This window comes from Myotis daubentonii, chromosome 3, assembly GCF_963259705.1.
Source record: "Myotis daubentonii chromosome 3, mMyoDau2.1, whole genome shotgun sequence".
In the NCBI taxonomy this organism is placed as follows: domain Eukaryota; kingdom Metazoa; phylum Chordata; class Mammalia; order Chiroptera; family Vespertilionidae; genus Myotis; species Myotis daubentonii.
Window position 1 is genome coordinate 59,029,531 of NC_081842.1, and position 14,414 is coordinate 59,043,944.

Sequence of the window (14,414 nt, forward strand, 5' to 3'; positions counted from 1 at the left end):
TAGTTCAGATGGCAGGGAAGCTCCATGCTCTTTCCTACATACCTTGCCCTGTGCATCTCTTCCATCTGGTCAGTCATTTCTGAGTTTTATCTTTTTGTAATACACAGATAATCTAGGGAGTAAATTGGTTTCCTGAATTCTGGGAGTCACTCTAGTAAATTAGTTGAATCCAAGGGGTGGGGTCGTGGGAAGGAGAGAAGAGATGAAACTGCAGCCTACTCTTACCTTTGTAGTACTCTGTGTTAAGGAGGAAAAATATTAAGAAATGTGATTTTTCACAGCTGAAAATGACAGCAATGGAGTAAAAAGTAGTTTTGTTGTACACTGTATGTGTTGTAGAAAACCACGAGAATCTCAACCTAAGGAAAAAGAAAAAAGGAGTAGGGAAAGAACACAGACCATCTGTTCCTAATATGTAACTTTATTTAAAGCAAATACAGCCGATAATACCTCACACAGAGCAAAAGCAACAATCTAAAGGCTCACCAACCACTCACACCATTAAACTGCCTATGCACACACTACATTGTAATCAAGAATCTAGACCTAAGCAGGAACCAAACTTTTGGTTTTTCGAAGCAAATTTAGCTAAAGGTTTTATAGATACAAAATAACTACTCACAATGGTGAAGACTTTAATGAATAATCAAAAATTAAATGCATCATCTAATATTTTTAAAGGCCTATCATTTAGTTTAAACTTCCTCAACTCTCAAGATAAAGGAAAAGATTCTGGGTTTTTAAGTTCTTCAAATAGGACTTCTTTGGAGAAAATGTGCTGTGAGCGACATGTAGGAATGTGTTTTTGAGAGAAGCCCAGAATAACAGGAACTCCTCAGTCGCTCCATGGAGAAGTCCCCCTATGGGAGGCAGTATAGCTCTGGGGTGTAGAAGCCTTGCAGCCAGACTATCTCCTTCAAATCCCAGCACCTCTACTTACTAACTATGTGACCTTTGTCAAGGTATCCTTTCTTTTCATCAGTTTTCTCAGTTATAAAATAGGGATGCTAATAGTATCAATCACACAGATATAAAGATCTTATAAAGGGGACAAAATAAGTCCACAATAAATATTAACTATTACCCTCTGGCCAAAAATATATGTGTGTGTATGTGTATCTTTAGGAAAAGAAAAAGACATCGTGTTCATCATTTTCAGAGAGAGGCTGGGATGTGGGTAACCAAATAAGAAACTCAGTTTTCAAATCAGTGGAAAGGACTCCAGAAATGACTTCCTTACTCCTGCCTCTGCTAAAGATTTCGGGAGCATATATCCCTCTGCTGGGGTATTAGCATCCTGAGTCAGGCAGCAAAAATACATTATGCACCAATGGTATATACCAGGCTCTATGTCATGAAAAATAATAGCCTTATACTATTTATTAGCAAAGGTTGCCCAATGTTTGCTCCTGGCCACTTTTCTGGTCATCAGGGAGGGAAATGTGTCTTAATTTTCTTTAACCAAAGATTCTCCCCTCCCTCATTCACACTAGGATATTACCTTTAGGGTACTTAAAGAGCTAACCAACCAACCAACAATCAAAAACTAAAGGACCACCAAGAGATGGTAATTTAAAAAGGATCAATTGGCAGCTAGTATTTCAACTGAAGAGCACAGAATATGATTTCAGACCCACAGCACTCCATTCCCCCCAACAATGACACAAGAATGAGGCACAACACCTCTGCAGCAAAAATCACATAGATCTTTGGGGCTTTTATCTTCTATAAAAAGTGACACTCCAGAAATGACAGACTATCAGATTCTTACTCTTACGTGAATCCCCTTGAGATGAGTATTTTTAAAGGTTGTTTCTACATTAAGATTTAGATTGGTATTTACTCTGCCTTTTCAACTGTGTCTTTGGAACGCTTGGCTCAAAATATCCTTCCAGCAGTCTTCTTACTCAATTCCTTTATCTTTCAGCTCCTGCTTGACGCGTTTCAGATAATTAGGATCAGGATAACCATACCTGCAGAAGGAAAAGCCCCTTAGTTTCACACATGGATTTAAAGATTCTGTATAGCAGGTCCCTGGCATTAACATTGTGTTGCAAACATTAACAAGCAATCCTGGAGGCAGATGAATTATAATCACTTGTAAGTGTGCAGATGTGAGTCATTCAGCTAGTGAGTGAGCCTAGCTGTCTGCCTCCCAACAAGACTTTTCATTTTCAGCTTGTGGTAAGCTGTGACTCTAATAAAGTTATACTATACTATAAATATATAAAAAATATAAAATGTATTAAAAACATGTTATATATAAAAATATAGTGTAGTATATATTTTATTATATAAATATATCTATATATATATGGTATATGCTACCAAAGGATTTTCAAATTTGGAGAAATTGCAAAAATCTCAGTACCCTTTTGAATATTAAGGATCTGAGATATTCTATCTGAATTTCACTAAGAACAATTGGGTTGCCTACAATACAATTTTCACAACATTAAATAAGAGCTTTTCTAGAGTACTATTAGTCAAGTAAATTAAGAATCTCTATGGACCGATGGGAGGAAGGGGTGTAAGGATGATCTTAAAAGAAGGCAAAGTAAATAACATTCTTAGGATCTACCCTTCAAATAAACAGGAAACCTCCAATCAAGTCATCTGAGATATCATTGATCTTGGATTCTGAAGACCCTTGCCTTTCGATGCAAAATTTAGTAACTATATGATACTTTGTGGTATCATACAGTTAGAAGGTGATGGGAACCAATCTTTCTGCCTTTGAGATTAACCTCTCTCAAAATACTGTACCCAATCCCACTTCTATAAATAGTCCCTTACAGCCATATCCTCAAATTGCCATAGCTTACAACCTCTAAACTCTGTTTGGCAATCATTGTATTTCAAAACGTTCTCACCTTTCTGGTCCCCCAAACCTGGAGGTTTTGTGGTGGATATCATTCCATGTAGTGACGTTTGACATTCCTGAAACTCGAGATTCCCCCACTGTGAAAATTAGCTTTTGGGCAAAGGCCTTTTGAAGCAGTGTCAAAACCTCCTTCCCTTCCTCGTTAGCAGGTAAGAATGCAGTTCGCTGTGTTCCAGAATATGGTTTTCCTGGGTTTGGGTGCTCTTCCTGTGTGAAGACAAAACAATGTCACATGAAAACACTCACGAGTCTAAATTTTACTGTACAGGATAGATGTGTTCATTTGCAGATAGAGTAAATCAAAAAAAGTATAGAAATTTTGCTCATATTCCCAATAATTCATATTTCTCCTCTTTCCCTAAATTCATGCTGGGAATACCATCCACCCTCACACATAATCACCACCCACCATTCCTCTCCCTTAACAGACACAAAAGGTAAGTTCTAAGCTAACACTGTTAACTTCATCACTACTTAAAGCCTTAGAAATATGACCATAGAAATAAGTCCCTGGGAAATCCACTAATTGGCAAAAGCAGTCTCTTTTGCATTGGTCATCCTAGCACACTGGAAAGAAACACAGGGATCTCAGAAACACTTACTGTTTGTATGCCTCCTCTCATATTGTAATTAATCACGATGGAGCCATAGTTTTCATAACCTGGAAGTGAATCTCTTATATAATTGACAGACATCGTTCCCTCTGGCTGGTTCCCTTTCTGGACACCATAAACAGTCTGGCACACAGGACAGACTGGCTTATATGTCATGGCTTCGGTGATACAAGGGTTGCAGAATTCGTGCTTGCACTTTTGTAGCACCAGCTTGTTATTAATGGGCTCCATACAGATGGCACACATATCCTCTTCCTTGTTCATTCCTGATGCCCCAGAACTGGCAGAGCGCTGGGATGTTGGTAAAAATGTTTCTGAATCATTACTATCAACGTCCATGGGTGTTTCATGATCCCCATTGGATTTCTCTCCAGCTAATGGGGACATCCCCCCTGTTTTTAAGACATATTGTTTTGCCTTTGCGATGTGATTGGGCAATCCAATAAAAGTAACCGATCCTTGAGTTAGCACGAAGTCTACACCTGGATGCCTTTTTTTAAAGTTATCAGCAAACTTGATCCCATATAAGTCCTTTCTCTCCTTGGCCAAAGGAACAACTTCTCTCATCAGCTGACAAGAAACATGCTGATAGGCATCAATGAAACTTGCATAAGCATGCACAGACAGATCTAACTCCTTGTCCTTAGGTTCAAATAGAATGCAGGTTTTATCACCTTTCCCCAAAATCTTACTTTGAGTGTTGTACTTTTTTTCTATCTCTGATATCTCCTGGAGTAATTCAGCTTCTAAAAACTTATAGTGAGCCGTGTCAACCTCAATTCCCTTCATCATGCATGCAGGAGGCAATATTTTCACAGGTACCTTGACAAGACTTTCAGAGATTTGGGGGGCAAGAAAATGTCCGGCTGCTGAAATGTCATCTTGGGTCCCAGGGAGAGGTAATTCTCTTTTGTTCTCCTTTATAAAAAACTTTTTAAATTGGTGATAAAATCCCTGATTGACATTATTTGCCTGCTTCTTGTCTGCTAATGCAACACATTCCTGCTCCATATTTCCTATGCTTTTCTGAAATTCACTGACAAAAGTCTCTTCGGCTGCTCTGAGGTCACCTGATTGACTTGAGGTGAAGTATAAAGAGACCGTATTCGGAGAACTCTCCTGGCTTATTTTTACACCAAATCTTTTCTCTATCGAGTTTATTTTTTCAGGGTAGGTATTTTTGAAGTATTCAAATAAAGGCAAGGGAACTGTGTAACAACTGCCTTTTCCTTCTGACTTCGTTCTTGGTTCAGAGGGAGAAACACGGCTCTTCTGGTCCTGCTGATGGAGTGGCTCCTTCTCTGTTGTCAACGGGGCTGATTCCTGTTTCTGCTCACTTTTTAGGAGTTGCTCACTCAAGAAGCCATGTATTTTTTCAATATCTCTGAAGTCACCACACACCTTCTCAATTCCATCGGAGCCCTCCATTTTCCTGACATTGGGGCAAAGAGTGGTTATGTGTTCCCTCTGCTCTTTAGAGAACAGGCTACAGTTCAGGTCAGCTGTGACACTAAGGAAGATCTGAAAATTTAAAAGGAACAAATGAAATCTTTCAGACAGCCAGGCCTACAGTCTCTTCTAAGGAGAATGTCTAAAGACTAGAGAAATAACTACTATGTCCTCCCTTAGATTTGTTCTTTCAAATCCTTTTCACAGAGGATGGAGCACACTATAGCCCACACAGAGGTTCTCAGCCCTGTCTGCATATTTAGAACCACCTGGGAACTTAAAAAAGAGGGGGGGGGGGGGGGACACAAAAAAACAAGGCCTAGGCCAGGGGTGGGCAAACTTTTTGACTCGAGAGCCACAATGGGTTCTTAAACTGGACCAGAGGGCCGGAACAAAAGCATGGATGGAGTGTTTGTGTGAACTAATATAAATTCAAAGTAAACATCATTACATAAAAGGGTACGGTCTTTTTTTTTTTTTAGTTTTATTCATTTCAAACGGGCCTGGCCTAGGCACATCTCCAGAGATTCTGATGTAAATGTAGAGCCTGGACATGAGCGTATTTTAAAGGCTCTGTGGACAAGCAATCTGGATTCTGCCACTATCTGTTTGATGGAGGGAAGGCACTTTGTCTTTTCAGGCAAGCTGCTGTGGTTCTCACAAAAGAGTCTGTAAGCCAAGAAGGGACCCATAAATCTGAGGAGATTTTTTCTTCTTACTGGTTTTTCTAGTCTTCAACCCCCTCCTTTTTTTTTTTTTTTTTTAACTAAACACCTAAGTGCATGCAATGTTGCTGAGTCCTCTACTCCCTACCTAGCCTTTAGTAGCTCAAGTATAAGGCAAGCATAACAACTTAGGCTGAAAAATATATAGGCAAATTAAATGGAATAAAAAAAGCAAGATTCCTAATATTTTGTTCCCCTTCAAGGTCTTTGCACACGCTATTTCCTCTGCATGTACCATTCTCTTTCTAGATCTTCCTTCAAAATGTTTACTGAATCCAGCCACTTCTTACACCTTGATCAGAACCAGCTGAAGTCCAAGCCATTCTCATCTTGCACTTGGCCTGCAGCAACTCCTCCTAACTGGGCTCCGACCTTCCACTCTAGCCCCTTTCAAAAATCAGTTATCCACACAGCAGCCAAAGTGAGCCTTTAGAGCAGCGGTTCTCAACCTGTGGGTCGTGACCCCTTTGGGGGTCAAACGACCCTTTCACAGGGGTCGCCTAAGACCATCCTGCATATCAGATATTTACATTACGATTCATAACAGTAGCAACATTACAGTTATGAAGCAGCAACAAAAGTAATTTTATGGCTGGGGGTCACAACATGAGGAACTGTATTTAAAGGGCCAGAAGGTTGAGAACCACTGCTTTAGAGACATAAATCAGATCACTCCACTCCCTGGCTCAAAACCATCTGATGAATCCCCTAACATTTAAGTGAAAATCCAAAGTCCTTACTTTCATCCCCAAAAACCTGACTTCTGGTTACCTCTCCAAGTTCCTCTCATATCACTCTCTCCCTTGCTCACTGCCCTCTAGCCCACTGGCCTCCCTTCTTGAAGCTTTGGGGCTCAGGATGTAAGCTCCCATCTTGAGGCCTTTGTTCTTGTGCTCCCCTCTTAGAACATTCTTCCCCCCAATATCCACTTAGCTAGCTCCCTTACTTCATGCATGTCTCTACTCAGATGTTACCTCATTCAAGAGGTTTTTCGAGATATCCCAAGTAGTGGTCTTTGCACTGTCATTTGCCCTGCTTTATTCTTCTTCCTAGCACTTATCACTGTCAGACAGCTATAATAATAAAAGCGTAATATGCAAATCAACCAAACAGCAGACCATCCAGACAACCGTACTATGACATGCACCGGTGCCAGGCCAGCCAAGGTGGGTACGATGCGATTAGTCTGGGGGCCCCACCATCACCCCACGATCACCCTGCAGGGGGAGGCCCAGGCAAGGCGATCAATTTGGGGGTGGGGGGATCTGCGGTCGCCCCAAAAAGGGAGGCCCAGGCTACCCTCTGTACATCGATTGATCGCAGAGCCCCAGCCGGGTGAGCGATTGCTCCAAAGAGGGAGGCCCAGGCTACCTGGCTGGCGGCGCTGCAGTGGGTGGGCAGGGCCTCCATCTGCAGGGAGATCAATCTGGGGGCCCCGCGATCTGGGGGCCCCACAGAGGGAGGCCCAGGCCACCAGCCAGTGACGCTGTGGCGGGTGTGCAAGGCCAGCCAGCAATCGCCCCACAGAGGGAGGCCCAGGCCAGCCAAGCAATCGCACTCCATGCCTGTCGCCTGCAGAGGGTGGCAACCAGTGGCGGGGGAGGGAGGAGACAGCACCGCACAGATGGCAAGCAGTGGCAGCAGCGGGGGCAAGCCCAGCTGCTGGAAGCCAAGGGAAGGAAAGCCCTGAAGGCCCTGACCACTAGCCAGGCCTAGGGACACTACCCAAGGGGTCCCAGATTGTGCAGGCTGGGCTGAGGGAACCCCCCACCCCATGCACAAATTTCATGTACTGGGCCTCTAGTTTTATTATAAATCTACTAGAGGCCCGGTGCATGAAATTTGAGCACGGGTAGGGTCCCCAGGCCTGGCTGGCGATCAGGGCCTTTGTTTGTTCCACACTACCCCTGGTGGTCAGAACATATCATAGCAGGCAGTCAAACTTCCAAGGGGACAATGTGCATATTAGCCTTTTATTATATAGGAAGATTTGTTTACTATTAGGATCTGTATCCCTCACTAGAATGTAAGGTCCCTGAGGGCAGGGTCTGCTATGTAGCTGGCTGTGTCCCCAGCTTCTGTGACAGTGCCTGGCACACAGTAGGCAGTTGATACTGATTTGTCAAATGACTCTTGGCATAGCTAGCTCCTTCTCATTCAAGTCTCAGGCCAAATGTCACCTCAGAGACTTTGTCTCTGACTCCTGGTCAGAAGTAGCAAGACCTCCTTCCCCTTCCTTGTCCTGGCATATATTACCATCAAAAATTGTCTTCTTCCTGAAACCGGTTTGCCTCAGTGGATAGAGCGTCAGCCTGCAGACTGAAAGGTCTCAGGTTCGATTCCGGTCAAGGGTATGTATGTACCTCAGTTGCGGGCACATCCCTAGTAGGAGATGTGCAGGAGGCAGCTGATTGATGTTTCTCTCTCATCGATGTTTCTAGCTATCTCTCTCCCTTCCTCTCTGTAAAATACCAATAAAATATATTAAAATTTAAGAGAAAAAACTTGTCTTCTTTATTTGGTTTACTTGCTTATTGTCCTTTTATGTAGCGCCCCCCCCAGCAGGGACTTGTTGTCCTCTGGGTCCCAGTGCCTGAAACAGTGCCTGGCTCATAGTAAGTGCTCAGCCAATGGTTTTGAGACAATAATGAAATATATGGTGACTGGAGAGGAAGTTGCAAATACACACCTACCTCCTTTCCATACTCACCTTTTGGACACAGGAATCCACAGGATGAGGAATATGTTCTTCATTTCGATGCTTCTCACCAGACCTTGCCCCTTGTGACTGTCTTTGCACTTGAGACATTCCATTCTTCTCTACTGAATTTTCAGTGCGTTCCAGGGAAATGGTCACAAGTTTGTCATCAACCGGAATTTGGTGCTCTCCTTTTTCCAATACTCCCTTCTTAGCTTCAGTGGAGACATTAAACACACACATACACAAAAACAAGGGAGTGATGTCAAATAATCTTCTATTCAGGCACCTGTATCCCACCCAAGCACCCTCCCAGTGAGGGCTGCTCCCTACTTGCGGGGAGGGTGTGTATGTTAGGGAATGTGAGGGAACTATTGAAAACTCTCACATGGGCAGCTTCGATTTTCTTGAACAAATGAAAGCTCAAGGATAATAAAACATTGACAACTCGTGACAAGTCATGTCTCTGAAACTGTCTCGGTTTCCTTTTTCAATCAGATGGCATAGTACTCACATAAAGTGGATTAAAAACAACAACAGGGAGTCAGCAGTGCAGACTCAGAATTTTGTAAATATACATGTGTGCTCTGACATTTATAGAAAAAGGCTGGAAGAAATACACCAAAATGTTCACATTGCTTATCTCCAGGTGTTGCTCTTTATTCTTTTCTTTGTCTCTTTTCTACGGTGGGCATACATTATTTTTGTAATCCTCAAACATAAATCAATGGAGTAATTATTTAAAACATAAAAGTGGAATATCTAAATGGCGAGGAGCCACAGCCCTATGGGGGACGGCAGGGTGTTAGAGCTGAGAAAGATGAGTCAGGGCCAGGATGCTGGGAGGTGTCAAGGGTAAGGTGCAGTCGGGCCAGATCAGCGACCGGGCACCTCTGGGCGCTATCCTCGCGTGGGCTGGTCGCTTGGCAGCAAGAGACCCCAGTTCCCCCGACCCCCACCCCCCACCCCCCACCCGAGACTGTGCCATGCTTTCTCCCGCCCTTTCCCCTCGTCGGCTCGCTCTGGGTCCGCCTGGAACCCCGTGAGGCCGGGCCCCGGGGACGGCCTTTGCACCCCCAGCCCCAGGCCTGCGGCTCACCTGCCCGGTCCAAGAACTCCACCCGGAAGGCGCCTGCTCCCAGGTCTCGGACGGTGCACTCCCCGCCGCCCGACTGCCGGCTCTGGAAGTAGCTTTCCAGCTTCCGACGTAAGTTCAGGCCGGGCTCGGACACCCGCACCAGCAGCGGGGAGGGCGGGCTGGGGTTCGAGGAGGCCATGGCTGCGAACGAGCGGGCGGGCGTTGGGTGCGCGGCGGCTCCGGGCGGTGCGGGGCCTGGACTGAGGCGGGGGGTGGGGGGTTGTGCGTCCCGCCCCCGCCCGCCGCCCCGCGGCAAAGTTTCAGTTTCTCTTTCCGCGAAGTCCCTCCCCGTTCCCGCTCCCGCACAGCCGCTCCCCTCCTCACCTCGCAGCCTTGCCTTCCCTTCGCGGCCCAGCGCAGTGAGTCGTTCCGTCCCGCGTCCCCCGGGCGGTGGGGACCGGGCGGTGGGGCCCGGGCGGTGGGGACCGGCGGCCTCTCCGGCGGGCTCGGGCTCGGGCGGCGGCGAGAGGGCGGAGTGGGGAGAGGGGGCGTGGGGGTGGTGGGGGGGGCAGGCCGGCCACGCGAGGGTGAGACTGGTCAGGTGCTGAAGTCAAAGAAAGTTTCTCCTGAGCTTGTGATTCCTCTCAACTCTTACTGTTGTTACCCTTACTATTATGTGCAGCCAAAGTGTCATTCCCGTTCTGAGTTCAGATTAATACCTGCATTAAAAAAAAAAAATTGAAAAAACTTGCGATATGACATAGCACCAGTTACCTCCCTCCAACTTTATCCTTTTAGACCGACTCTCCTGGTTTTCCGTCCTCATTCCTTGCCTTGACCAACAGTATGAAGGGTGCCGCCCTGCGCATTGAGAGTAAAGATGAGCATGCATGCCCTCGGGCCGGTAAAGGGAGGGGGACTTGTGAAGCAGATCTCTTGAAGGCCTCCAGGAGGAGATTTGAAGCACAGTCTTAGAGAGAGGGGTGGGGGTGGGGGGTTGGTGGGTCATGAGTAGGTTTTAGGGTGCATCTGAGGCACGGATGAGCACTGGGGCCTTGGAGGCCATGAGATGGGTGAGGGACATGATAGAGGAAGGGGCTAGAATCAGTGCTGTCCTTACAAATATCTAATTTTAATTTTTTAAATGTTATGAGCCATATTTTATAAACAAGTGAAATTAATTTTAATGATGTTATTTAACTCAATATATCCTGAATGTAATCATATATATCCTAAATTAATCAGCATGTGATCAATGTTAAAAACGTTTTTAAGATTTATCTTGATTGTTGAAAGTTATACAGATGGACCCATTGTTTCCTCACTGAACCACTCTAGCCCGTCCCCTCCTCCCCAATAGGCCTTCACCACACCATTTTCTGTGTCCATGGGTTATGCATATATGCATACAAGTTCTTCGATTAATCTCTTCCCATCCACCGCCACCTTCCCTCTGAGATTCATCAGTCAGTTCCATGTTTCTATGTCTCTGGATCTATTCTGTTCATGTTTATTTTGTCCTTTAGATTCTACATGTGAGTGAGATTGTGTGATACTTGTCTTTATGTGACTGGCTTATGAGATATTTTACATCCTTTCTGTCATTCTGAGTCTTTGTGATCCAGTGTTTATCTCACACTTAACATCACACCTCAGTTGGGACTAGCCACACTTCAGGAGCTCAAGAGCCGAATGTGGCTAATGGTCCACACTGGGCATACAACACAGGTCTAGACAGTGAAAGGCATGGAGATCAGTGGGAAGAAACAGAAGGGTTGTCAGATGTGCATTTTAGAAAGATGGTGTTGACAACCATGTGGAGGACACTTTTCCAAGCAGGGATGAATGAAGGCAGAGAAGCCAGAGAGAACGTTTTTGCACATGGCTGGTAAGACTGGGAATGGGTCAATTTTTATGAAAAGCAATTTAACAGTACTAGCAGAATTACAACTGCATAGACTTTCTGATTCTGCAGTTAGGGGTAGGAGGGAGCCGTTTACACTTCTAAATTTGAACCAGGAAACATAATACCTATTCAAGCAATAAAATGTAAAATTAAATACATTTAAATTTTTAAAGAGACTGTGTTGACATAGCTCAGGCAAGAGCCCCTGAGGCACTGAAGGGAAATGGTCAATGGGCAAGAAAGATAGGCGCATAAGTGACTTAGGTGTTTAGACCTAATTGATAGGTTGTTTATGGGACAGAAGAGAAGATTCTAGATTTCTGACTTGAGTGGATAAGTGGTATATCTGTGATTGAACTGTGGAGTCTAGGAGAGAAAGCATGGACTTTGGAGGGAGTTGGGTGAGGATAGGAAGGTGAATCCAGGCAAAAGGCCTGTAAAGGTAAAGTGAAAGGTACCAAAAGAACCAAGTGAAGATGGCATAAGAGATGCTAAGAAAGCAGAGTTTTGGGGAAACAAAGAATGAAATACAGAAGAGAGTCTGTTGAGGTTAATTAGCCTCATGGAGGACACTGATGAGCAGAGGAGTACAGAGGGTGAGGCAGGAACCCCCTACCGTGGGCTGAGCCAGCAATTGGATAGAGAGTCCATTTCTTCATGTTGTCCATGAAGAGAAAAGAACTTATTAGGAACCAGTGATGGAAAGTTGGGAAGGCTTTTGTTGCTATTGGTGTTGTTATTACAATTGAAGAGATTGTATTATGGGCAATATGCTCCTTGTTGTTGTTTATTTCTTTGGAGGTATATACACCCACACACACCCCTCAAGTGTATTCCTACGCCTTTAAAGCCTGACCTAAGGAAAAAAGAAACAAGTGCAACAGCAGCGAATGCAAAAGCCCCAGCCAGACTTCCTTCTTTTGTGAAAACAGCAGTGCCCTCTGGAGGCAAAAATGCATCTTGTCCTGGATTGGACTGTACTTGCTGTTTTTCCTGACATGGAAGAAGAATAGTGCTCTGAAGCTGTAGATAGCTGCACAAAATTTTTCCTATTCCAAAGGCATTACAAATCATTTCAGAGGCCTATTGGCAACTCTGTGGACAACAAGTGCAGGCTACTGTGTCATTAAGCATTTTCATTTCCACCTAGTAGATAGATAATCATCAAAATAGTTTTTCTATTTGGGGATTTTTATCCAGATATTCCCCTTTCTTTTTGTTTTAAATATATTTTATTCTTTTTTTATAGAGAGGAAGGGAGAAGGATAGAGAGTTAGAAACATTGATGAGGGAGAAACATCAATCAGCTGCCTCCTGCACACCTCTTACTGGGGATGTGCCTGCAACCAAGGTACATGCCCTTGACCGGAATCGAACCCGGGACCCTTCTGTCCGCAAGCCGACGCTCTATCCACTGAGCCAAACCGGTCAGGGCTCCTCTTTCTTATTAGATCAAGAATTTATCACAAATTCAGTACACGCACCCTTTACAGGCATAACTACAGCCCTTTCTTCAAACACTCTCCAGGGTTCTTCAAGTTCACGCAGAAGGCTGGTTTTTCCTCATTTTTTTTTTTTAATGCTGTGCTCAGTCTTACGACTTGGTACCATTCTCCTCTTCTAATTGTAAAAACTTGTTCCACCCTTCAAGGTCTTGTTCTAGTCTCACCTTCTCCATAAAGCTCTCCCTGCTATAGCACGTATGTCTCTTTCCCTTCCCATTATGGTTTCAATTGGAACCTCATTGTAAAAAATAGAAGGTAAACAGTAACTATGGCAGCAAAACAATAGTGCCTTTTCACTAGTAAAACTAAAACTGACTCATGACCAGAAATCATCATGTTTAGTTTTCTTATGGTGCATTCTTACCAAATTCCCTAAGACTCGGGCCTGTGCTTATTGCATCCTTTGTATTCATTCCTAGAAGTGGACCACCATATTTGGGAACAGCAGTCTATGCTTGGAAAAGCAAAACATTTGAAGGGTACAAACATTTGAAGACCCCAGGGTCCTAGAGGATGGAGCTTTCTAAGGTAAAAGTACTTATATATAAACATAGATGAATCTTGAACTTTAATCAGCACATGAATAGTTCCTCCCAAAATAGCAAGAAATCTGGGTCTTCAGTTTGGTATCAATAGCCCAATTAAAGTTTCTCCTTTGCCGAAACCGGTTTGGCTCAGTGGATAGAGCGTCGGCCTGCGGACTGAAAGGTCCCAGGTTGGATTCTGGTCAAGGGCATGTACCTGGGTTGTGGGCACATCCCCAGTAGGGGATGTGCAGGAGGCAGCTGATTGATGTTTCTCCCTCATCGATGTTTCTAACTCTCTATCTCTCTCCCTTCCTCTCTGTAAAAAAATCAATAAAATATATTTTAATAAAATAAAATAAAATAAAGTTTCTCCTTGTACCATGTGAGACACAGGGAATCCAGAATATGCTAATCTAATCATCAGATGCAGCCAGAGGGTGGATGATATGTAAAAATGGAACCTCAATTCATTTTGATTCTGTCTACTTATTCAGCAATTCTGCTTTTGCTGGATGGGGGGAGGGAGGGAGGAGGATTATGGAGGAAGAAGAAAAACAAAGAAATAGAGAAAAGACACCTCATTTGTTCAACCATAAAATTCTACATTCAGGCTTGTGTCATGAAATAAACAATTGAAAGTGGTCCCTAACTGGTAGATGGGGAGGTGTAGCTGATGAGGCTCATGTTCCCATGTTTTCTGTTCTGTCTAGAAAAACCCACAAGCCTTTGGAAATTGGAGGCCTATCTGAAAGTTTTGGTAATTTGGGCTGTGACCTTCGGGCCTTTGTGTGTGTTAATCTCTAACCCTTCATCTCATCCTGAATCAGAAGTGCATTGATTGGCCTCTAGGAAGAGGGGTAGGGTCAGTGTTTGCTAGGACATTTAGTATTTCAAGTATTTCAGGCACACAGATTAAACTAATGAACAAATAGGTAGGTGTTCCCCTTCCCTCAAACCCAGGGCTTTTAGCAGACTATCTGTTGCTTTGTGATTATTAGGCTGTATCTGTTATCAGTAATCCGTAGTCA

General features: G+C 44.1%; 2 protein-coding genes across 2 annotated transcripts in view; one reads left to right on the forward strand and one right to left on the reverse strand.

Moving 5' to 3' along the window:
- Positions 1 to 401: 401 nt before the first annotated feature.
- DTX3L (deltex E3 ubiquitin ligase 3L) lies at positions 402 to 9,723 on the reverse strand. The gene is made up of 5 exons (XM_059687669.1): positions 9,470 to 9,723; positions 8,383 to 8,585; positions 3,487 to 5,019; positions 2,874 to 3,091; positions 402 to 1,973 (listed from the first exon to the last, which is right to left on the reverse strand). Exons 1-5 carry the CDS (start codon positions 9,645 to 9,647, stop codon positions 1,904 to 1,906), a joined length of 2,202 nt encoding a protein of 733 aa, XP_059543652.1. The 5' UTR covers positions 9,648 to 9,723; the 3' UTR covers positions 402 to 1,903.
- A 1-nt stretch (position 9,724) lies between these two features.
- PARP9 (poly(ADP-ribose) polymerase family member 9) overlaps positions 9,725 to 14,414 on the forward strand; it is a 33,818-nt gene continuing 29,128 nt past the window's right edge. Inside the window, exons 1-2 of the mRNA XM_059687672.1 lie at positions 9,725 to 9,867; positions 13,279 to 13,387. Of these exons, the coding sequence (XP_059543655.1) occupies positions 13,373 to 13,387 (15 nt within the window). The 5' untranslated portion in view covers positions 9,725 to 9,867; positions 13,279 to 13,372. The remainder of the gene's footprint in view (positions 9,868 to 13,278; positions 13,388 to 14,414) is intronic.